Genomic DNA, 23,581 nt, shown 5'->3' with positions numbered 1-23,581 from the left:
GACAATGAAAATATTTCTTGGTACACTATTTTCACATAGTACTACATTAAGTGTAGTAAACAAAATGTGTTACCCCATCTTTACCTCTTCACCTCCTCTCACTGGCTTACAAGTGTAAAATATTCTCAACGTCACTTTCCCTTGCTCCTTTCTTCCAGTGTACCGGTTTTCTTGGTGCAACTTATTTCAAAGAACTTCATTTTAACATAATCAACTATACACATTAATTGATAATCTCAAATAAAAATAGATCCTAAACTTTCTCCTTATAGTTTTTGTATCTCAGAATTAATAGAAAGCTAGTTTTTGGAGGCAATAACTTGAGAGACAGCCACAAAAATTCTTGGATTCACAGTCACCAGTTCCAAAGCTTTGCTAGCCTTCTCTTTAAAGAAAAGGCAAAGATAAAAATTGAGAAATGTAGAGTTGTATTCATTAGCCATATGTCAGCAATTTATTTTGCATTGCAATCAGATTACTAAGATGTTACATCTATGTTGCGTCTTCAGACAAACCGGTTGAGGAAACAGGAAAACAGCAACATACAAAAGGCTAAACATGCGTTCACTTCACGGGGGCTGAGGAAACACGGGAACCATTACCTGGAATGTTTGCAGATCTTATGGGAAGGCACAGAGGTATGAAATGCTCATGATGACATACTTCTTGAAGAAAATCAAACTTATACTGGCATAAGGTCTGAAAGGGAGGAACAGAGGATGACTAGTGATTAGATACCGAGAAAAGCCATAAAAACCAAAGCAGTCTGTACTTGAACCTGATCCCTAGAATGAAGAAATAGTTGCTTTAGTGTGGCCACCAAGTCATTGGTAGGTTTAAAGGATTCTGTCTCTTTGAAAGTTGAACTTGTTCTTAGGTCCCTGGTTTTCCTGTACTGGAAAGGAGATCATTTTTTAACCCATATTTATCTTCTGTGAGGGAAAATCATCAGTCAAGTTCTTCACTTCTCTTAGGTTATGTCATAGCACGTTAATTATGAATCAAGTATTGCTTATCACAAGCACAGAGTTCAAGCAGGGGTCTAAGCTACTGAGCCTGACAAGATGTACACACCAGCCTTGGTAGGTAACCTATGGCTTTCTGATTGGCTAAGAAAACTTCTCAGTAGAAAGGAACACACATCTGGAACTGGGAATCAAGTTTGAATCCCATGGAGGCAAAGATTATGCTCTCCAGTGTCAAGATCCCTCTAATCTTTGGCCAAAAGAGGGGCTACATCCATCAAAATCTCTCTAAATTCAAAATGCTTATCCTAATTTAACCTATTCTGACGTCACTCACTACTGGAGATCTGTTTTTATTTTTCAGAATGTAGACAGCCCCAAGCAGATTAAACCACCCCTCAGACTTCAGCCAAGGCTCAAGTGAAACCAAGAGGAATTGGGGAGATGAGCAAGTGTGCTGCCACCATGGTGAGCCTGACAATCAGTGCCACTGTGAACATGACAGACACTGAGCACACTCAGAACATCCCAAAGCAGAGGTCCAGAGGCTCCCAAGAGCTGATCACTGAGGTAGACGTAAAACACACTCACTAGGGCTCAGGGAATTTGCCGAAGAGGGAGCAGAAAGATTGTAAGAACCCCAGGTTGGGATGTCATGCCCAGAGCCACTGCTCTCCCCCAGTAACTGACTGCTGTTCCCCCAATGCATAAACCACAACCCCATGTGGAATACCAGCAACCCCATTGGGTAGGGTCCCCAGCAGAATGGGGGCAGGAACAAGAGAAAAGATGGTACCAACACATGATGTATACATTCAAAGTATTTTTTTAAATAAAAAATTCTACTCCAATCATAAACAGACTATTCGAATGAGCAAATAAGACCCAGAGATAAGGGAAACAATGGTGTTGGCTTATCTAAGTTAGCATGAAATGAAGCACATTACTGCTCTCAGAAAATATTAATTCTAATTTTTTCCTTGTCCCTGCAAAAAGAAAATGGTGTGTCTTTTCAGCAGCAATGGTGGGATTAGGGCAGTGCTAACAGAGTTCAGACCTGGTCTAAATGACTGTAATTCATGTTGAGGGCAACTGGCTGTATTAGCGGGAATGATTCAAACATTCATAAAGCTTTATGTTCACTCCTGGGTGCTAGTCATTCACACTTTAACACTGTTATATTATCTACTATTCATTAATAAGCTCTCAAAATAAAATATATCCCATCTATTCAGATCAGAATTTTATTTCATGACAATATCATTCAATAATTAAAAAGCTGCTATTTTCAAATTTGACTTTCCCTTTTGCACATAAAAGCAAACAAGAGTATAGTCAAATTATATATGCTATTCTTTTAAAAGATGTTGTATTTATTTATTTGCTAGAAGAAAGAGAGGAGAGGAGAGAGAGACAGAATGAGAAGAGAATGAATATGGACGTGCCAGGACCTCAAGCCACTGTAAACCAACAATGTTGCCTCAATGGTCCAGGAATCATAGTTGGGGAATCACTGCTGTAGACTGACTCCTGTCCCCAACACACCCCTAATTGGGAACCATGGTCAACTCAAATAATTTGTCCATTTTGCCTAGGACTTAGTTATTTACAGGGAAGTAGCATTTCCAGTGCTAAAACCAAGACAAGTAAGGGCAAACTAACTCCCAGGACTGCAACTGAATACATTGCCCTTCACAGATAGGACACAGAGACTGAATGTGCTTTCATGCCCTCCTTTCCCCTGCACTAAGGAAGGACTTGGAAACTTTCTCATCAGATGAACCATTTAAAAAAAATTCCCATCTTTGTGTTGACTTATTTTTCTGAGACACAAAAAGGGATAGGACCTCAATGTTTTAGGCGTGGTCACGTGAGATCAGTTTAGTGATTTATAATGCTGGAGTTTGGCAAACAATTACTCCTGTCCATGTGGGGGGCTTTGATTCAGGTGTCCCCCATAAATTTATGTGTTCTGAATGCTAGGTTCCCAGTTGGTGGCGATTTGGCAATTGGATCCTCCTGGAGGCGGTGTATTCTTGGGGTGGGTTTATGGGTGGTATAGCCAGCTTCCCCCTTGCCAGTGTTTGTCACACTCTACTGCTGCTGCTGTCCACATGATGTTGGCCAGGTGGTGGTGTTCACCCTCTGCTCATGCCATCGTTTCCGCTGCCATCACGGAGCTTCTCCTGGACTCTGTAAGCCAAAATAAACCTTTTGCCCCCATAAGCTGCTCTTGGTTGGGTTCTTTGTGCAGCAACGTGAATCTGGCTGCAACACCACGTGTGTTGATTTGCATGTAAAAGTTTCCACCGCCCACCCGCATCAGCTCATGTGTTTGCATCTATATCACCAACAGCTTGTGGTGCGGTTGGGACCCTTAGCAAGTAAGGCCTTGCTGGGAGAAATTTTTCACTGGGATGAGCCTTGAGGCTTTGTAGGCCAGCCCTGACTGCTGTTCTCTTTTGCTTCCTGACTGAGGAGAGATGTAATGTGGACTTCCTGCTATGGTCTGTTGTGCCCTCTCTGCCATCATAGACTCTGCCCTCTGAAACTGTAGGGAAAATATACTTTCTTTCTTTCTTTAAGTTGCTTTGGTCAGGTGTTGTTTTACAGCGATGAGAAGGTAACTGATACACCATGGTTCTTACCTTGAAATCACCGGAGGAGAACATGCTGATGTAATTGTTCACCATCTTGAACACAAATCCTCGGTCCATGAACGTAAAGCAGCGCTAAGATGGATAAAATTCCAAAATCAACATATTAAAGCAAAAATCATATTTAACTAAGTCTGTTACAGACGTGTTTAAAAAATTTCTAAAGCACATTTAAGCATTAACTCCATATAGCAACTAATTATAATACCAGAGATCATATACAAATCAAAAAGCTTCCATCAGAGTGCCGCTTAGTGGGAGTACACACTTGTGCTGAGAAGCAGGTTAGAACCCCATGGGTGTGAACGACATAGACTCCAGAGAGAAGCTCCCACTGCTCTTCGGCTAAGACAAGAAGGCATAGTCATCACAAAGTCCTCTGAATGCTTATCCTTTTTGAGCCATACTTCTCTTACTCTCCGATGGAGAATCTGCTTTTTACAGATGGTGGTGAATACCAGGGAGATCCAAGGTCCATCTCTATGACAGGAAAAGAAAACCAACTATCTAGTACAGATGAACCATCTCCATCCCATCTTCCAGGGCCCAAGAAGACTTAACAGAGGAAGTGGCTGTTTAATTATGGCTGCTGCTCTCCTGGCCATCCTGTCAACCTCCTCTAGGGAGACAGCAGTAGACACTGAAGAGACGTAAAACTCACCACAGAAGAAATTCAGGGGACGTAGAGCGCTCAGCGTAAAGTGGACTTAGAACACCTGCCACGGCTCAGGAAGCAGTTCAGAAGAGGGGGCAGCAAGGCTTTTAAGAGCCACAGGGAGGGAAAGAGTTTCCTGAGACACTTTCCCTCCCATACAGACTGACGGATTCATTCATGACCCCACAGTAAATACCAATGACCTCACTGCGGAGGGCCCTCCATTGAATAGGGGCAGGGGAGAGGGAACACCAGAGTATAACCCAAGGGGAACGTGACCAATATGCAATATGTTCATAAGTAAAGTTCACACTTAAGTAAAAGAAGTTCCAAACCTGTACTTATCACTTCTCTAAAATTAATCAGATGGATTTTTGCAATGAGTTACTAGAGCCCTTTTCATATAGAATTTTTTTCTTTTAGCTATGTTTTTAATATCTTAGTTATATTTTATATTGTCTTTAGTACATTGGTCCCACAGTTTCTTGGGTGGAGATCATTATTTCTTTTTCTTTTTGGGGGGGGAGGGTAGGAGGGATTGTTTCGCTCTAGCTCAGCTAACCTGGAATTCACTGTGTAGTCTCAGGGTGGCCTGGAACTCATGGTGATCCTCCTACGTCTGTCTCCCGAGTGCTGGGATTAAAGGCGTGCGCCACCACGCCTGGCTGAGATCATTTCCTGTGTCACCCTCGGGTGGAATGGGAGGCGGTACAGGTGGGCCAGCAGTCTTTTTATTCTCACAGGCCTCTTTGAACAGAGTAACTGTTCTCTTTCTCAGCCCAGGAAGCTAAATACAGAAAGGCAATCCTGAGACTTTGTTTAGAGAGCTGCTTATGTCTTTCTTATCCTGTTGTCAAGTTCTTCATCTAGCTAGGAGGACCTCAGATGATAGGTAGATGCAGAGAAGCACTTTCTTTCCAAAACGTTAATGGGCATGTGATCAGCAATGCACATGCAGATGACAAAGACTGCACCGGAAACGTGTGAATTAGGAAGGTCTAATGTCATTCCTGATGCAGAAACTTGGGGAGGGATTCTAGGAGACTAAAAAATGGCCAATTGTACTAGCTTTGCTTTTCTTGGTTCTTTCCTCATTTTTACTTACAACACAGTTTTCTTAGAATGTAATGGACAGGTAATCTTGCTAAAGGTTGTACACAGAAGGAAGTTAGGAGAAAGGTAGCTTTTTAATGGCAGTTTCACTTAGAGAGTGAGGCCCAAAGAGAACTAGGTGATGCCACCCCACATGCCACCTCACCCTAGCACAAAAATGGGACTCTCGACAGAGGTGGAGCTCCTGTCTGATCAAGACCTCTGCTGCCCTCAGTCAAACATGGGATCGAATAAAACGGCCCAGGTGGGCTGGCCCTGGGACCCACCACCCCAATCTACAAACCAATCAGATGTTGCCCTTGAATACCTGACTCTGATGCTTCTGGTCCCTCCCCCTCTCTTGACACGACCCTTGGTGTGTGGGGGGGGTCTGCTTGGATTCCCTCTCATGTGTTTTCAGACACACACAAGTCTGGCCCCTACCCCCAGTGCTGGATGGGGATGGGAGCATGTAACATTGTTTCTAGATCTGAACTTTTCTGCTTGCCTCTGGTTTATAGTTTGGAATAATCTCCCACTTTGATTACTTGTATGACTGTCCTCTGCTCTCCAAACCTACCGCATGTATACTTTTCCTATACTCCAGATCTGCCATGTGGGCACTCTCACCAGCTCTAGGCTAGTGACCTGCGTAATTTCTTTAAATTTGGGGTAGTCATGAGTGTAACTCTAGTTATTGCTCATTTTTTTCTCTGAAGCTCCTGGTTTCTGCTTTTATATTTTCTCTCTTCTTTCTTAAGTTACTACTATTTGCTCTTTTAACTTTCTTCCATGGTAAGATATATGGCAGATGCCATGTGGGCTCCTCCTAAGTCTCCCTGCACAAGTTCCTAGATTCCACTTTCCACGTGTTTGTGGCTCTATTCTAATCTCTCTTCAAAGGCCTCAATTTCTCTTAAACCCCAATATCCCTTAAATAAAGCCCATAATTTGTGATTTTACCCTAAATAAACTTTATAAATTATCCCTTTTCGAGTTTATCTTTATTAATTCTTTATTAAAGGTGGGACAGAACCCAAAATTTGGGGTTCATAAATTCTGGGGGACCCTTCCTAAGTCCTTAAATTTTTCATCAATACTCCAAGGTAAACACACCATCTTGAAAAGGTACATTTCAAATGTCATGTAATTAATAGCAATTACATGACACGCTGGCAAAGGTAAAACCAGGCATCAGTAGAGAGTGGGTTGTCACAGAGTAGGAGGAGAAGGGACGATCAGAGTACAGAAGAAATGTCTTTGGCACTGAAACTGCTCTTTGTACTGTTATGGTTGGATACATGCCAGCAATTATTTAATTATCTAAAACCAGGCATGAGCTCACACTAAGCCCCCTGTAATCGCTACATGGAACTCTCACCAGGAACACCTAGACATCTGGGTCTAGACATGTGGGCTCGATGAATATCCCAAGAAAGAGTGGAGAGGAGACTAAATGTCTCTGGTGAGATTTCAAGGGACATTTGGCTCTACAGAGAAGTAGGCTGGGTCATTTCTGACTTTGAACTCATCCAGAGCAGGGATGGTGGCCGTCATATCTCAGTGGCTGGAGCAGCTACTGACATGTCAATATCTGTGTGCTTCTGAAGGGGCCTGTCTCCACAAGACAAGGCTATGTTGGGAACCTAGAAAAGCCAACCTGGAGTTTCTTGAATTTAAAAAGGCTTTATCTATATCATCTATATATATCTATATCTATATTTATATCTATCTATATCTCCAGCTTGTTTTCCTCTTCCCAAGGCAAAACAAGGGAGGAAAGGATTATTGCTAGGTACAAGAGTGGCAGAGTGAGTGTGCTTTCTGCAAAAACCCTGTTTTTAGGCCAAACTTGAGAAAACATGTCTCTCCTCCTGGGATGGGTCGCTGTATCTTCCCCATCCCAGCCTCTTCTGGACCCCAGGTACTGTGGCTCTCCTGCACGTGTTTTGGATCTAGAGGGACCTTTTGCTCTTGTTTTGGAGCAGTTTATACTAGCCTTTTAAGCTTTCGTTAACTGTAGTTCCTAGGCTGAATCTGGACTACCATCTGTCTTGTAGACAGCACTTCAAAGGAACAGAGCTGCACATGGTCATTTCCATATCTCTGGGGTGACTTGTCTGTGGATGTTTTTGGGCTTCAACAGTATTGGTGAATAGATGACAGGATGTATGTTCATAAAGCTGAAGATACTCAAAGTTTGCCAACTCCTAATTTAGAGGATAACATTCTTTCTTCCATCTTTTAAAAATGTTGTTTTCATCTTTAGAATTAACAGAGTCATTATATGTATTTTTGGATGTAGCATATTTCAGAGCATATATACAAAATGTAAACTGATTAAATCGGGGTTATTATCATTTCTATATTTATCATTTCTTCATGGTTTGAGCCTTCAAACTTCTCTATCCAGTAGGTGATTGGGGACTATACCACTCTATTGTGCTATAAGCAAGTTGGACTTATTCTAACTGTGTTTTGTGATAACTTATTCTTGCCTAAACTGTGTCTCAGTCTGATGAACAAACTAGAAACCACACACATGCATGTAAAAATTACTGTTGTAATGAAAAAATCCTCAACAGATAGTCAACTCATGTGAGAGTCATAAATGAGCAATTTATGATTGGTTCAGTGATGAATTATGGAATATAAAGTTGTAAAAAAATCATTTGACACCATTGTCCTTCCCTTATACATTTTGTAAGGCCACTAGTCCAATCATTTCCTTCTTCAGCCTGGGCTGTCTTCATCAGGTCCTGTGTTAGGCATTGGCTTATGACCACCAGCAGCCATGATTGTGGGGTAAGGAGTCCTTTTTTCACATAGCACAGACTATTTGAGAGGAGATATGAAGACTTTCTGATGCAGTGAATTGCTTATCCATCCATTTTTGATTGTTTAGACAGCAGTAACACAAAATTATTATTTTTTTATAAAACATATCCAGTAAGGGACCAAGGACTGTCTCTTACACTATATGGTTTTTTTAATTGTTTTGAAGAGCTATTTGAAATAAAGCAGGATCAATTAGGTGAGGGTCAAAATGGCATGAGTTAGTAAGAAAAGATTTTGGTTAATAAGAAAAAAAATGTGGGTAAGAAAATTAACATCTGAATAACCTGCCTTTGGTACCCCCATGGCGGTAGGCTTCAAAACAGACATGTGCAGGTAGGCATGGAAACCCAGTGTGGTGGCAGAAAAGAAAAACTTACAGAAGCTGCTGGACTTCCTGTGGATTTGTTTCTGTTTTATCTACTTTAAGGAGAAAATAGTGAAAAATGTGCAAGTTTTGCCATAAAATAGTCCTGTTGAATGATGCGGGGTAAGAGGAAACCTTCCCACCCGGTTTTGTATGTACACATGCTACTTCCGTAGATTCCTTTCTCTTGATGCTTGGGAAAAAAATCTTGTCAAACTACAGCATTACAACATTTACCATGTGAAATTCCAGTGACTGCTGTTTAAGGTTTGGCTGTGGCTCCTGTTTTGAACACTTGGTCTCCAACTTGTGGTGTTTTATATCTTAGGAACTTGAGGAGACTTGAGGAGGTGGGGCCTAGCTGGCTGAAATGGGTCACTAGGGATGGGGGCTTTGCAAATTTTGATTTGAAAATCTGAGGCCGCTGGTTGTGGCCTTCAATTTTTATCTTCTGAACATGCGAACAAGCTATCATGCCCTCCTGCCACCAGGGAACAAGACACTCCAGTCTGCCTTTCCTGAGATGGTTAACTGCAACCCTTTGAAACAGTGAGCCGAAGCAACCTTTCCTCTCGGAGGCTGCCTCTGTCAGGCATTTTGTCAAAGCAATACAGAGAAGAGATAAGAAGAATAAGGAGCACACTGATTCACAGCATTGGCTACTGATGGTGAAAGAGATCAGTGAAAGAGATAGAGTTCATTTGAAGTTACTTGAGGAACGAGTTATCATCAGATGGCCAGCAATAAAGCAGATGTGTAATGTCCACACTGAGTGTGGGCAATGCTGAGAAACCAAAAGTTCAAAGTTCATCAGTTGCTGGAATGGAGCCAAAGCATCACATTCAATTTTATGTATTTTTTCCAAAACCACTCTTTTGTCTTTTCTTTTGCTCTCTTTTGGTTCAAGGGAATCATCAAATAAACATTCCTAAGAGTTTTGTCAAGTGTTCTGTGTCCACAAGTGGCATTTAAACTATAAATTAGAAGTAATGTGTATAATGGACATTTATGATGCAAAATATATTGAACTAATCTTTTAGCCATAAACTTCTCATAAATATATTAAGTTCAACCTGAAGTCTGAGTGTTCTATACATCTTATTGACTACATGTGTTTTTTCTCAAAATGTGCTGTCTTTAAAGAATCCACAAACCACTACCTGGCAATTGTGTATGTGTGTGGGTGTGTATGCACATATATGCACATTACTGTTCTGCTGGGCTATTTTTCTTGAAACTGAATCTGGAACTGCCATTTTGAGTGGGGGGGTCAGAAGGACTGACCAGTGAGCACTAGCAATTCTTCTATCTCTGCTCCTCACAAGACTTGGGTTCCAGAGGTACACGGCCATGTCCCACTTTTATGTGGGTGCTGGGGATTGAACTCAAATGGTTTCAGGCTCTCATGCTTACATGGAAAGGGCTCTTGCCCACAAAGACATTTTCCCAGTCCATACCATTTATTTTTTTAATCTTGCATATTTAGTATAATCTCTCTATATAATATTAGTTTATGCATTGCAAGCAGTAACCTCTGCATGAATGAGCTTCAAAAAGAACTCCTTCATTCATTCAAACACTTAAGCCAGGGATAGTCATTTCCCTTTCTAGAGACTTGTTTATAATCTTTTATTTTTCAGTTTTGAGAGGAATATTGCACATGTTTACACACATTTTGTTTAGAAACTGCTTTCTATATAATTTTGGCTAATTTTCTATTCTGTTAGATACTTCAAATAAACTATAAGCATAGCAACAATTTTTATTCTCTTAAGTCTTACACGATAGACAAGCAGAGTAATTTTCCCTTCTTTTACTCCCTTGACTTTTAACAATGACCATCTTTTTTCTCATATTTGAGAAAAAGAAAAAAAATATAAGCAAACAACTAAAGAAAAAAGTAAATTCAGGATACAAATGAATATAGTATATAATTTGAAATAACTTTAATCACAATTATAAAGGTCTTATATCTGCTGAGTATGGTGGTGCACACCTTAATCCCAGCACTCAGGAGGCAGAGGTAGTTTGAGGCCACCCTGGGACTGCAAAGTGAATTCTAGGTTAACCTGGGCTAGAGCTAGAACCTACCTCAAAAAAAAAAAAAAAAAAAGAAGGAATTAGATTAAATCTCACCAAAGATACTTCAGGGTAGTTTCTCATCAATTTCAGTGTTCTTTTAACTTTACATGATTGGCATATATTTGGACATTGCATAGTCACCCATTTGGTTCTGTGTCTGTCAGAAAGATACAATGTGACCTCATCCTGGTTGGGTGTTACCAGTTGGATATGAGAGGAAAGAGAAGAAAACCATTCCTCAATAAATGCATTATCTGCTAAATGTGCTGGAATCAGGCTAATGCAGTTTAGTTTTATTTGATTTTGCATTTCTTCTTCTCAATCCAGTATGTAAGCTTTTAAAGCAAAGAAATATAACTAACTTCCATGTAATATCCACTTCAGGAAGAAATTGTGCCTCACTCAGCTGGATAATTTTTCTGTTGTGGACCAGCATGCAATCTTGTCCTGATGGAAAGGAGAGCCTAGAGGTGGTATGATAGAAGGGATGCATTCCTGACGTGGGTACTTGGTGTCATTGGCACATCTGTTGTTGACCCAAATTGTCACTTCAAAGGCAGAAATACCCAAGAGAATGATGTTGCTGCAATGCGGCTTCTCCTTCAATCATTTCATTTTCCTCTTAAAATTATTTAGTAGCACTATGACTTGACAACACTAGGATGATGTTTTATCTATCCTTTGTATTTCTGCAATGATTGAGATCCTCCAAGTTCTAAAGAACATCAAAAAGTATTTCAACAGTACAGATGTCTAAATGAAAATGTTCATCTTATGCCTGAGTTTGAACTCTTCATCACAAGTGCGGAAGTGACTTAAGTGACATTTAGAGGACCTTACATCTTTCATAGAACTGTGTTGCATAGTAGAACTGTACCTTAAGAAATCTGGCTGCACTGAGATTCGCCCTCTTTGTTTCCTCAAGAGCATCCTTGTATTTCAAAATCACGTGGTCGCATAGGCACATCACAAGACCATCCAACTCATTTTGGTAGGATTCAGGAAATCTTTGAGATCGGGAAAGCTGAGGAAAGATTGGTTTATTTATGTTTCATGCAGAATACCAATCCTGGGGAAAAATAAACTGAAAGACTTTATTTTATAGATCAGCAAATCAAAAGCTCTTAGGAAAACTTGAAAGCAGTGATAAAACTTGAAAGCCTTTGAAATTTCAAGATCATTGGTTCTACCATTTCCATTAAATGTTCTCTTTTATTTTGACCAATAAATTTTTAGTTTTAAAAATCCATTAACTGTACAATATTCAAATAATATAGGCATATATAAAGTAAAATATGATTTGTTAATAATCTCTCTCATATCTTAATTTTTTGTCTTGCCGCCCAAGAAATGACTACTATTAAAACTTTATCAATCAAAATCCATTAATTTCCATGAATATTATTCTAAAACAATATTTGGATAGATCTCCATTGAATTTAACTTAAAATGATTTAAACTTTTTTTTATTTTGAAACAATAAATACTTTCAATGAACATCTATAAGAACTAAGTAAGTAAATAACCAGATGTGAACAAATCTTGGCTTGAAATATTCTTTAGTGAGTGACATATTTCTGGTATTTAAGACAGGTAAGAAATATCAGTGGAACCTCACAAACTAAGATGTGGATGACCCCAGAGGTAGAAGGGCTTGCTTGTGAGGTTATATGAAGCACACTTAATAAAACACGATGAGGTCTCTTGGGATGTCTACATATAAGGGAAAGTCAGAGCAGCTGCTATCCCCCCTTTTGAATTTATACAAACATTTACTATAATATCAGTACGTGTCGTTCATCTTTATTAGTTGGCTTTATAAATCAGACACGTTTTCATTATAGTCAGGAGCAGAAAATGTCGAGTTAGATTAAAGCATATATTTCTTATTTGTGAGCACTGAGCTTCTAATGCAGTGAGCATACAAACCCTAAAGGCTGTGTTCCGGGGTTGTATGAGACAAAGATGGCACAGAACACTGGAGAGGACATTGATTTTTCCTCAAGCCACTTTATCAGAATACCACTACAAAGTATTTTTAGAGTCTCATGGCTATTCTTTGTATGTATTTAAATTTATTGTTGAAATCATATAGATTAAGAGTAAAAGAACCCAACCGCATAGCCAAGTATCATTTTTATTCTTCTCTGTATACTTTGGGCAACAAGGATACACAATTTACTATACAAGGACACCGATGAAATCACATTTGCAGTTTCTTTTTGGCTTTGCTAATCTCTAAGATCTGTCACATACACCAGTGCCAGCTTTCTCTCTGCATGGACATGTGTTAATGCTTTCAGCCTCATCTTGCTTTCCTTGCTTCCTCTTTAAGCCTTCCTTGCGAATTCTCCTTGTGGTCTAGCTCGTTCTTACTCAGACACGTGGTATGATACCTACGCAAGGAACATTTCCAGTCATTTCCTGGAGGAATGAATGAGACTTGAGGCAGAGGTCAGGAGAGAAAGTGGGTGAGGGGATACCAGCTTCGGAGCTGCAGAGTAAGAACAGAGAGGAAGGTCTGGGCTGTGTGGTGGCCCAGGTCATGAGGACGGACCTTGAGTAGGGGCTATGTAAGGGGTTTGTGAAGAGCAGGGAGGCTGATGGAGTTTGTTCAGTTTGAAGGGGCCTCAGCTTCTAGCGCACAAGTCAGGAAGACATTCTGAGGTGCCAGGCAAGAAATGTCCCTTGGCCGGGAAAGCAGGAGTCCTGTGGGGATGCTTCCCTTCCACCCACATTGTGCCTCTCAGAGGACCAAGTAGACGTCGCTCCAGACTCCCTCAGATTCCAACACTCACTCCTCAAACTGATGACCGAATTTTAAATTTTTAAATTTTAATTTTTTGGTTTTTTGAGATAGGGTTTCACTCTAGCCCAGGCTGACCTGGAATTTACTACGTAGTCTCAGTGTGGCCTCGAATTCATGATAATCCTCCTACCTTTGCCTTCCAAGTTCTGGGATTAAAGGCTTGCACCACCATGCCCAACTCCTTGAACTTTCTTTAATATAGACAGAAATTCAGTTCAAAAATTTTTTTTTAAAAAAGGAGGAAAAGAAACAAAATGCAAATAGCCTGACAGAAGTTTCTGGGTCAAATGATAATACTGCAGCTTTTCTTACATCAAATGGTAGGTAGGGATGTTAACAAACCTGGGAGATACAGAGCCCGGTAAGAACTGGTGTGTGTGTGTACGTGCGCGCGTGTATATGTGTGTGCTGGGGAGGAGCAAATGATGAAAAATGATCCTGAGTGGGTGCAGGGAAAGTGCTGGGCACAGCAGTGTTGTCTCCGTAATTTATTCTGTGACTGTTCCCCTATCTGCGTGGAAAGGTGCGTATTGGTGAGAACTACAGGAGAATTTGGGTCCAGTCCATTTGGGTACAGCTGACAAAACCAGCCCTGGTTCTGTGTCATTTTCACCATCATACACCTTAGTGGCACAGCAAGGATTGCAAGGATGAGAGAATTCATGCTGCCGACAGTGGCAGGATTAAAAGTATGACTCAAGCCGGGCGTGGTGGCGCACGCCTTTAATCCCAGCACTCGGGGGGCAGAGGTAGGAGGATCGCCATGAGTTCGAGGTCACCCTGAGACTCCTTAGTGAATTCCAGGTCAGCCTGGGCTAGAGTGAGACCCTACCTCGAAAAATAAAAAAAATAATAAAAAAAAAGTATGACTCATTCTCGTCCTCACGTTAGATTGGTCTTGGTTCTCAGGGGCAGAAGGCTCTTATCTTTGGAAGTAGGAGAGCACCCTCAGGACTCGGAGTGAAGAGTCTGGCAGCTGCAGAGGTTAAAGGAATGGCCAAGGTGCTTTCTGTTGTGCTAAGGCCAAGGCAATGATTGGAAGGGGCTGGGCCTGGAAGCCTGGGTCAGTGCTTTTGGGTGTGTGACTTGAAGAAGCACAGTAAACCCTCAGTGCTTACACGCCCTATCTCTCTGTGATAGGCAGCCTTTCCCCCACGAGAGAGTGCTGCACGGGCCTAACCTGACTTGAGGTGCCCGGGGGCTCACCCTGCGGAGCTGTGTTCACGGGGATGCCAGGTGGGAGCAGTGGCAGTGCCTGTCCCCCACGAAGATGGCACAGCAGAACAAGTCTCCATCTGCCACATGGAATACTTTTCTGACTCCATTCCTGATAGGAAGGGACAGTTCCAGAGTGTCTCCCTTAACCACCCCCAAATGGGAGCTGAGAGAACTATGTGTGAACTCAGCTCAGCACCCCCCCCCCCCCCCCCCCCGCTCCCCCTTCCTCTTTGTTCTTTCTTATGCAATTGGAATTGTGAATGGTCACATGCAACACCTGTGGCTGGAGCACAGCATAATTACCAGAGGCTAAGATTACTCTGGAAGGAGGGTCTGGATGGTCAGGTGACTCCATAAGGCCTTCAGAGTAGCAAGTTAGGGTGGGGGGACTGAGAATGAACTGTAGAGGAGGGAGGTGATGGGAACCCCTAGGCTCCTCTGGAGACCACTGGTCACTGACCTCTTCCTTTTAGGATAGGTCTGTGGGGCTGCGGAGGAGCAGGCTCGCAAGCTGGTATAACACGCTGCTGGCAGTGGACGGTGGAAGCCACGGACGCAGTGTAGCTCAGACGTTCCTTCAGCACAGAATCTCTTGGAAGAACGTGAAGGGTGGGCGCACTTGGCTCCATTCAATCAAGTACGGCTAGGCTACCATCTCCAAGGCTGCTCGCATTCACTGGCTGAGCCGAGGCCCTCCAGCCAGCCCAGCGTACAGCTCCGCTTACAAGCACCCTTTGCTTCTACATCGGCCATGGAGCCAGCTAACGCTTCCCTGCTGTCAGAATTTTCCGTCAGTCCTCTTTCCTTCCCTATCGTCCCGCGTCACCATCAGACTGCCCGCTTTTTTGTCTTCCTTTCCCAATCATCCTGTACTATATTGTCATTTCTCCATTAAATCTTTTGCATTTCTAATTACGTCCTGGCATCTGCTTTTAAATGGGTCTGTACTGACATACACAAGCATTTTTCCTACTTAAAAAGCAATTAACATAATTTGCTAAGGTTTGCAGGCCAATAAAAGTGTAACCAATGACGGTGTGCTCATTAGTGTAATTGTTGGATAATAATACAGTGCTACATTTCCTGTGCTCTTACCTGAATTCTATTTGTGTCCACCAAATGCTGTGCCATTGATTTCAGGATGATTGCAAAGAAGAACCAGGAATGCTGTCAGCAGGAAAAACAACATGAGATTTATGTTTTATGCTAAAAGAATGACAATTCATTTTTTTTACAGCAGGTAATATTGCAATATTTTTATCAATTTTAGAATGACCTTTGTCAAAGTTATGAAAAATCACATGTGATACATTTAAATTTCTCAACTGTCTCAAAAAAAATGTGTAACCTAAAGAACTTACCAGTTTACATGACATGACTTGCTAAAAATTGTTTTATGGAAGATAGTTATTCATGTAATGTTCTATTAATTTTCCTTATTTAACAAAACTAAAATGAAATTTGTTGTATTAGGCTCATTCCTAAAATTTTCAAGACTCTATGTGACAGTAAAAATAAGAGGTCTTGGGCTGGAGAGATGGTTGAGTGACCAAGGGCACCCTACGCCAACATGAGGGTCTGAGGAGGCCCGGGGTACCGCTGGGTGTGGCTGAGTGGACCAAGACCCAAGAATCACTATGAGACTCTGACTCAGATAGGAGTGCGCAGAGAATGCTGCTGTGGGGCACCCAACGTTTCTCTCAGGAGCCACTCCACAGGCTTAGATGCCACATACCTCACACATTTGCCACACCATGCCATACCCACAAGCAAAAAATAGAATATAAGGTCTTATATCTAGAAAGTAGGCGTCAAGATGATAGAGTATTATGTTAAATAGGCTTGATTGTCTTACCTTGACAAATACAACTTCAAAATCCAGTGGAATGGTGCAAAGAATGTGGGGCCGGGGCAGAACAGGGCCCGAGCTGCTCTCTCGCCCACTCCTAGCTGAGTCTGTATCTCGAGGGGACCTGGTGCTCACGTGTGACTGTTTGCTCTCTGCATCCTTACACTGACATGCCTCCTCACAGCGTGTCCACAACCTGCCTGCTTGCTGCTACACACAGCTCCTCCCTGGGGTGCAGAGACACACTTGGGCCTCAGGATCAGCCCTGTGGAGGACAGTCTTAGGAAAAGTGTAAGCAAGCCTGGGCTAGCTTTTATTCTTATAAAAATTTTATTTATTTATTTATTTATGAGAGAGAAAGAGAAACAAGCAGAGAGAGAATGGGCGCACCAGGGCCTCTAGCCATTGCAGATGAACTCCAGACGCATGAGCCACTTTGCATCTGGCTTATGTGGGCTCTGGGAAATTGAACCTGGGCCCTTAGGCTTCGTAGGCAGGTGCCTTAATTGCTAAGCCATCTCTCCAGCCCCTCTTTTTATATTTGATTGTATTATTCTTTGCATGTGTGTTTGTGTGCTTATGTGTACTTAGGTACATGTGCATTACTGTGTGGCCAGAGGTCAATATTGAGATTCCTCCTCAAGTTTCACCTTCCTTTCCTCCTTCCTTCCCTCCCTTCCTCCCTCCTTCCCTCCCTCCCTCCCTCCCTCCCTCCCTCCCTCCCTCCCTCCCTCCCTCCCTCCCTCCTTTCTTCCTTCCTCTATTTCTCTCTCACCTTCCTTCCCTCCATCCCTCTTTCTCTCTCTTTCTTCCCTTCTTCCTTCCTTCCTCTTTCTTTCTTTCTTTCTTTCTTTCTTTCTTTCTTTCTTTCTTTCTTTCTTTCTTTCTTTCTCTCTCTCTCTCTCTCTCTCTCTCTCTCTCTTTCTTCTTTCTGACAGTGTCTTTCACTGAGCCCACAGCACACTGACTGTGCTAGACAGGTAGTCAGCAAATCCTAGGGTTAATTTTGTGTTTACCTACCCAGAACTGGGTTACAGGAAACATGCCACTACACCCCAACTTATACAAGGGTGCTGAAGATCTGAACTTAGATCCTCATGCTTATGTGGCAGGTACGTTATTAACTTAGCCATATTCCTAGCTCAGGCTCCAAGCTCTTGAAGCAGAAGCTTCTGAAATTCTTTACTAGAAGGGAATTGTGGTGTTCTGAGTGGCTGTATTTTCTTATTTACTCTCATACCTTGGCCTTAAGGTCAGGCACAGTTATAGAAGATCAAAGCTTGCCTCATGACAGGCCTTAAGAGGACACTTACCCATGTGCAAAGTTCTGTCATGCATATACACCATAAGGAATACTCCTCCCTGGCCTTCTCCCTTTTCACCCTTCCACAGGAGTAACTCAGTAACTCAGTAACAGAATTTCACATAATAGGAACTAATCTGTACACATTCTTATGAGACTGAGGTTTTAATTTGCCAAACTGTTTTAAGATTCATTTGTGGAGAAGCAAACAGCACAGAGCCACATCCTGTTACATCACATATGCTGCCACCGTGCACTTGTTTGTTCTGCTGGCAATGAACACTGGGAGTTCTGGGCTCACGCAGTGCTGTGAAAACTGTGAGGAGTATGGTCCTACTCTCAGATGATGGAGGGAGGAGAGAGAGGGAGAGAATGATGCCTCAAGGAGGCTGCTAGAGGTGAGTGAAAGAAGCAGAAGTGGCTACTTGATATTGGAAGTGAGACTGAGTTGTTAGGGATGTTTAATGAGTGCATGGCACTCTGCAATGTCTCCTAGCTTGTCTAAACTGTACTTGTAACCATCATGTCCAATATTCCACCGCTTGTCTCCGAATTCAACAGACTCCCACCACTTACCCAGTGGCTTGAAGACATGCCATGTGCTCATGGCTTCTCTAACTTCATCTCTTCCTTTGTTCACTGTGGGTCCCTCAGACTCATCACTGTGCTGTGGACTCATGAGGTAAAGATCTTCCCTTACCTCTGAGTCTCTAGTTTAGACTCCTTCTGGCATGCTCACTGACCTCCTTCATACTTCCTGCATAGCTATTCTCTTTGCCATGAGATCTTCCTGCCCACCCCATTGGAGACCTCAAATCTCACATCTTGTCCTCAGAACAAGCCATCCCTGTTACTCTCTCTATATTTATTCTCCTTTCTCATTCTTCTTCACACATAGCACACATAGTTTTTTTTTAATCTTTCAGTTCTTACTATTTGTGTGTGTGTGTGTGTGTGTGTGTGTGTGTGTGTGCATGCCGCCGTATGTGTGGGGAGGTAAGAGGATGAATGTGGCGTGTTTATCCTCTCCTTCTATCTTCTGGACAGGATCTCTCTTGTCACTGCTGCCTGTTGACTTCTGGATTCTCCCAGTTTTCCTCCTATTTCTATAGGCAGTTCAGGATTACAGGAGTGTATACCACTTGAATCTACCATGATGTGAGTGCAAAGGAGAAATGAACTTGATTGCAAGCAAGCACATTTAACTACCTGGTTATCTCCCTGGCCCCATATAATTTATTTTTAAAGTATATCTTTAGCTTATTATTTTTATTCCTTGGTTGAATGTAAACTCCCCAAGGGCAGGAATCTAACACAACCCAAATGCCAGTGTCCTAGCTTCAAGGGATGCAAATGAAATATATTTGTTGAGTACACAAAAAAATAGTTATGAGGTAGATTCAAAAATAAACCGTTTGCGTATTTTAGTTAGCTGTTAGCAAATCCATGCTGATGCTTACTAATCCTGTCTATCATCTGTGTTTATTAAGCAATGGAATCTAATCACATCAATTCCTCATCTCCAAGGAGACTCAGATTAGTGATGGTTCTTGATCCCACAGCAGCCACTGCTTCAGAAGCTTGTCGCCGTCTCTTCTTCACGTTCCTCACGTTTCAACTTGCGGCCAAGGATGCTGCTTCTCGTCCTCCCTCATCTGCACTCTCACTAACACGTCCTCCCGCCTTTCCCTGCTCCTTTTCTCTTCATGTAACTAAAAACCCCCAATTTACCTGTGCCACACAGCTATTGGGAATGCCATAGGTCATTTTAAATAACTTATTGATTTATTTGAGAGAGGGAGAGACAGAGAAAGGGGGGGAGAGAGCACTCATGTGGGCACACCAGAGCCTTTTGCCCCTGCAAACAAACTCCAGATACATCATCCTCTTTGTGCACCTGGCTTACGTGGGTACAGAAAACTTGTTCAAGTTAGGCTTTGCAGGCAAGTGCTTAACCACTGAGCTATCTCTCCAGACCTCTTAGGCTATTTTTAATTGTCATTCAATCTATCTTTAAGCCAAAGAACTCAATGGTTTATTCTGCTTTAATTTGAATTAGATCCTCTTTACTTGGTACTTTTCTATGCTTTGGTTTTTGATGTGAAATTTTTGTCAGGCTCTTGAAGAAGGGGTCTGTGAAAATCAGCGAGCCTCAGCACTTTTGAAAGAGATCCATACTCACTGATAACACCCAACTGACTGTCCTGTCTTACTTTTTGAAAATATTTTATTTCTTTAGATGAGAGAAGGGGAGAGAGGGAGAGAGAGAGAGAGACAGAGAGACAGAGAGAGAGAGAATGGGTGTGCTAGTCACTGTAAATGAACTCCAGGTGCATGCACCATTTCAAAATGATCAGGCTTTGAAGTCAAGTGAGTTTAACCACTGAGCAATATTTCCAGCTCCCAAAATGCTGTCTTGAGGATATTTACCTTTAGGACATGCTTGACTGTTGTTGAGTCATTTGACTTTAAAAGACCAGTCATATTTTTAGCCAATTCCTCATGTATCGTTCTCTCCTTGTATGTCCTGGTCTTGAAAACAAACTGAAGAAAATCCAAAAAGTGAACAAGTTAATTACTTTAACATATCCAAAAGTTATGCCTCACTGGTCAAAATTAACTGCTCATGCCAGAACTCAGCATGAAGTAAATAGAGGTCCGATGGCAACCATTGTAGTACACACCTGTTCTGACCTCAGGCTTTGCACAGTGGGGCTCTGGTCACCTATGCTCTCTTGGAAACTATTTTGTGTGTGTGTGGAAATTGAGAGAAAGAGCCAGAGGCCATTTAGCAGGTTCAAGGAATCATGGAGGACTTTGACCCACCTAATTAGGACACTCTCCCCTTCTCCTTCCTTCCATTGGTAACGGGTGGCATGGTAGCAATCTTCATCCTGAAAGGGTAGAGCACCCACTCAAACAGCCAAGTGGGGAAGTGGGTGCCTTCCAAAGGCCAGACAGCGAGCTCTCCTCGAGCCCAGGTTATATATCCCACGCTAGACACAGCCGTCAAGAGGTACATAAACACTGGCCATCGGTCAGATAACAAATGTTGCATTATTTTTCTTTTCACAAAAGATTGGTTTGGGTCTAGCTTTAGATATTTCTTCATATATTTTAAGAACACTGATTTTGTTTCATGCATATGCATATACTTCAAGTATAAAATGATTCTTAGTGAATCATAATATTTTATTCATGATTTGGGATTTCCTCAAGAAAGGGCATTTTCCCTTAATATTCACATTTCAGACTTGCTATAGTTGAGAAGGAAGATAGAAAGAGACAGATACATCCATGTTTGGTTCTGTAACTATTTCTTTGGACTTTGAAGAACATCAGTACCATCATGGGATCTGAGGTGGGTAAGCTCATGCCAAAGGAGAAAGATGTAGCTAATGTTTACAAAAAAACTAGCTACAACCACCTTTCCCTTTAAGCATCATGTCTCAGAAAATGGTAAGGTCACCATCAACTATGCCAATACATAGCTATTTAACCTGAAGGGAAACGTATTTCCAGTAGCACTGAAAATTCTAACATTAAAATTCTGAATACTACAGCCATCAGTGCCACAAATAATCCAACTGCAGCATTTGGTTGGATTGACTTTAGACACACATCTCTGAAAAAGACATGGTGAATGTGTAATTTGGATATTGTAGATGGAGTGAGTTAGCAGCACTTAGCACCACTGAACTTGAAATGGTGTTTTGTTTATCTCTGAATAAATATAAATTATATTGAATGTCCTATCTTTCAAGGATATTCAAGCACATATTGGAACTAGCCCAGTAGTTTTCCCTACATTTATTTGAGTGGGGCTTAATATCTACATACACGTTAAAATAATTTTTCCCACCTCAGGTAAAACAATTCAGGCTCTTTGGTCAAGGTGGGTGTCAACCATGGAGAGCAACAGGATTCGAATCATAGAGCCCTGCAGTTGGATTCACATCTAATGTCTCTTCTTGGGTCTCAGAGGGTACGAGGCTGACTGTTCATGTCACTTTACTTCAATTAGAGTCTACTTTCTTATTTGATCATTTAGTGTTATTTCTAGAGTAAAATGTAAGTTGATTAAGCCTATTAGAAAAATTTTGTTTTGGCTATTTGAAAATACATTCAAAAACATCCTTAGTAATTATAAATCTGAAATGTATGCAGGTATATTTCTGGATTTGAACCAACTCAAAAGAAACTAGGTAGAGTCACTCTCTGACATTATAGAGGGAAATGGTGTAGTCAAGATATTTAATGTGTTCTGGTTGAAAACTAAAACCATGCCAAGATAGGTTCCCAGCGCCTCTCTTCAAGGGCATCACGGACAGATCCAGCACTTGTAGGGTCTAGCCCTGGGAATCATAGAAGGAGTCATGAAACCAGAAGCTCCTAATGGAAGTTTCAGTGATTTTTTGGGAATGAGGTAACTGAGTTTTGGGTGGAAATGAAGTTACCTGACCACAGTGGCCCAAGTGGTTATTCTATTCTTTCCAGTCCTTTTGGAGATGAAAAAACTGGGGAACATTGAGAGAATAAAATTACTCCAAATAATTCTGTTGACTGGCAAACTCATCGATACTCAATGAAAGAGAGCTATGTTTCTCTCTGAAGCAGACAGTAAACTAAGATGGGGATTTGTATGTGGAACTGGCTTTCTCAAATTGAAATCTGGGTCTTATCAGGTAAACTTGTGCCTCAGAGAAACTGTCATGAGATTAATGACTGTTTTAAGCATGCAGACTATTTTAAGGAAGGGTGCAAATTCGTGTTTTGGTAATTTGGGACATCTAACATTTCAGGTAGAACATATATAGATATGAAAAAAAATCCTTATAAGTGATTTCAGATAGTTCACTCCTGAACGTGATTTCTAGTAACTTCCTTGTGGCGGAATATTGGTAATAATCATTACTAAAAACATAATAATAATTGTAAGATTCAGGAGTGACCAAGACCACAAAGACCACTCTGAGGCAAAGATGGACGTTTTTACTCAGGGGAAAATCATGAGCTGCCAGGACTGACTCTCAAGAGTGGAACAGTCAGCTTGAGGTTACAGATAGTGGGCTTTAGAGGTTTTTACAATTGGGGGAAGGTGAGGAAGGGAAGGGATTTCTTTGTTGGGGCAGTGTCTGTTGTTCACATGAGCCACAGGGTGCCCCAGCGAGAGACAGGGGCAGTAAGTCTACAGTTGGAGCCTTGCTAGGCAGGGGAGGGATAACGTCTGGGCAATTTCTTGAGGCATGTGGATGACTCCTCTCTTGCCCTCCTCCTGTCTGGCCTCCTGTTGTTGTGGGTGACTCTACTTTGTCCTGACCTAACAATAATCACAAAAGCCCCAAATTCTTCTCCAGTTACATTTGAAGACATCTAGAATCTATGAATATATGTCTATCCATTATGTACTATTTGAATCTATATTCTTAAAGACCAACATTTCAAAAAGACCTATCCCATGCATATGAAAAACAGGATGAAATGTCTATCCTCTACATATGCTAAATTAGTTTAAGATAGTTTTATTTGTTTCTGGGTGGGTTCTCCTGCTTTCAAGGAGAGGCTGCTCAGGTGGGAGTTATGAGAGAGCAAACATCACCACAAGTTCACTGGTAGGGATTCACAGCCAACTGGAAATGAGAATACAATGTCTCCGTGGGGACACTTGACAAAGGACACTGAGGAAGCAGTGCACACCGATGAGATGGGCAAGTGGTTCATGCCAGAAGTAAAGGACTTAACATACCAG

At 41.7% G+C, this 23,581-nt stretch overlaps 1 protein-coding gene across 12 annotated transcripts in view; it reads right to left on the bottom strand.

Moving 5' to 3' along the window:
* The window catches only part of Dock10 (dedicator of cytokinesis 10), a 271,205-nt gene that overhangs the window by 48,983 nt on the left and 198,641 nt on the right, over positions 1-23,581 (bottom strand). For all 12 annotated transcript variants that reach the window (XM_045146779.1, XM_045146780.1, XM_045146772.1 and 9 more), the window contains exons 26-30: positions 20,263-20,376; positions 15,776-15,847; positions 11,531-11,677; positions 3,614-3,697; positions 603-699 (exon numbers count right to left, since the gene is read on the bottom strand). In XM_045146779.1, the coding sequence (XP_045002714.1) occupies positions 603-699; positions 3,614-3,697; positions 11,531-11,677; positions 15,776-15,847; positions 20,263-20,376 (514 nt within the window). The remainder of the gene's footprint in view (positions 1-602; positions 700-3,613; positions 3,698-11,530; positions 11,678-15,775; positions 15,848-20,262; positions 20,377-23,581) is intronic.

Source organism: Jaculus jaculus, chromosome 4 (genome assembly GCF_020740685.1).
Source record: "Jaculus jaculus isolate mJacJac1 chromosome 4, mJacJac1.mat.Y.cur, whole genome shotgun sequence".
Classification (NCBI taxonomy): domain Eukaryota; kingdom Metazoa; phylum Chordata; class Mammalia; order Rodentia; family Dipodidae; genus Jaculus; species Jaculus jaculus.
The sequence above is the reverse complement of the archived record's forward strand: the minus strand, read 5'-3'. Positions and strand labels throughout refer to the sequence as shown.